This window comes from Mesitornis unicolor, unplaced genomic scaffold (assembly GCF_000695765.1).
Source record: "Mesitornis unicolor isolate BGI_N332 unplaced genomic scaffold, ASM69576v1 scaffold40336, whole genome shotgun sequence".
NCBI classification, from domain to species: Eukaryota; Metazoa; Chordata; class Aves; order Mesitornithiformes; family Mesitornithidae; genus Mesitornis; species Mesitornis unicolor.
In genome coordinates, this window is record NW_010192403.1 from 8,280 (window position 1) to 9,378 (window position 1,099).

The 1,099-nt window shown below is 58.4% G+C and overlaps 1 protein-coding gene across 1 annotated transcript; it reads right to left on the reverse strand.

Annotated features, from left to right (window-relative positions):
* Positions 1-307: 307 nt before the first annotated feature.
* On the reverse strand, positions 308-1,093 carry LOC104535166 (hemoglobin subunit alpha-A). The gene is made up of 3 exons (XM_010187084.1): positions 970-1,093; positions 607-811; positions 308-516 (listed from the first exon to the last, which is right to left on the reverse strand). The coding sequence occupies exons 1-3, from the start codon at positions 1,062-1,064 to the stop codon at positions 388-390; spliced, it is 429 nt and encodes a 142-aa protein (XP_010185386.1). The 5' UTR covers positions 1,065-1,093; the 3' UTR covers positions 308-387.
* Between the last annotated feature and the right edge of the window lie 6 nt (positions 1,094-1,099).

Genomic DNA, 1,099 nt, shown 5'->3' on the forward strand with positions numbered 1-1,099 from the left:
AAGGCCAGGACAGGCTGGGGCTGCAAGAAGCTCCCAAGGGCCAGACTCTGGCCAGTCTCCGTGAGTTTTTCCTCTTCCACCAGTGCCTGGAAATGCTCTGCTTGCTCCCAGAGCCCCATCACTGGCAGAATAGTGTCTGCCTGTCAGGCACCACCACCCAAACCCCTGACACCTGTTGGAGACAGCAAAACCAGAGCCCATTTCCTCTGTGAACCCACCTGCCAAAGGACACCCCCAGTTCAGACCCCCAGAGCAGTTCTCTCCCACTCCCTCCCCACAGGCAGCAACCAGAGCATGACACCAGAGCTGGAGATCAAATGCAACAGATTTTATTTCATATGCTTTGGCTGGCAGCAGGTTGGGTCCAGCTCTAGCCACGGTGCCGTCTTAACGGTACTTGGCAGTCAGCACGTTGCCCACGGCACACAGGAACTTGTCCAGGGAAGCGTGGATTTCTGGGGTCAGGGCAGAGGGGTGGTGGATGGCCACCACCACCAGGAAGCACTGGCCCAGCAGCTGAAAGGCAAAAGGAGATGGTGAGCAAGGGGGTGAAATGAAGGGGCTCAGGAGAGGAGCCAGGCTGGTCACCCCTTCTCAGACACTCACTTTGAAGTTGACAGGGTCCACGCGGAGCTTGTGGGCATGGAGGTCACTGAGCTTGGAGAGAGCACCTGCGATGTCATCGATGTGGTTGGCAGCCTCGACCAGCGCAGCCACCACCTTCTTGCCATGCCCCTTGATCTGAGCAGAGCCGTGGCTCAGGTCAAAGTGGGGGAAGTAGGTCTTGGTCTGGGGGTAGGCACCGAACATCCTGGGGGACAGAGGGAATCAGGGATGGATGGGGACAGGGACAGATGAGACAGGTTCATATAAGACAGGGACGGGTGTGGGTGAGGAGAGGATGGGGGCAGATGGGAAGGAGTCAAGGGACAGACAGGAGAGGGGATGGCGACAGGGACGGATACATACCTCTCCAGGGTCTCAGCGCCATACTCCTCGCCATGGCCGGCGATTTTGGTGAAGATGGTCTTCACGTTGCTCTTGTCGCTACTAGACAGCACCATGATGTCACCTCCGCGTTGGCAGCCCCCAGCACGGG

What these genes read in the sequence shown, in the direction of transcription:
- LOC104535166 (XM_010187084.1), bottom strand. Translation starts at nt 1,064, where the DNA reads ATGGTGCTGTCTAGTAGCGACAAGAGCAACGTGAAGACCATCTTCACC. An exon ending in GGCGCTGAGACCCTGGAGAG is followed by an intron (nt 812 to 969) that starts GTATGTATCCGT and finishes TCTGTCCCCCAG; the next exon opens with GATGTTCGGTGCCTACCCCC. An exon ending in TGGACCCTGTCAACTTCAAA is followed by an intron (nt 517 to 606) that starts GTGAGTGTCTGA and finishes TTTGCCTTTCAG; the next exon opens with CTGCTGGGCCAGTGCTTCCT.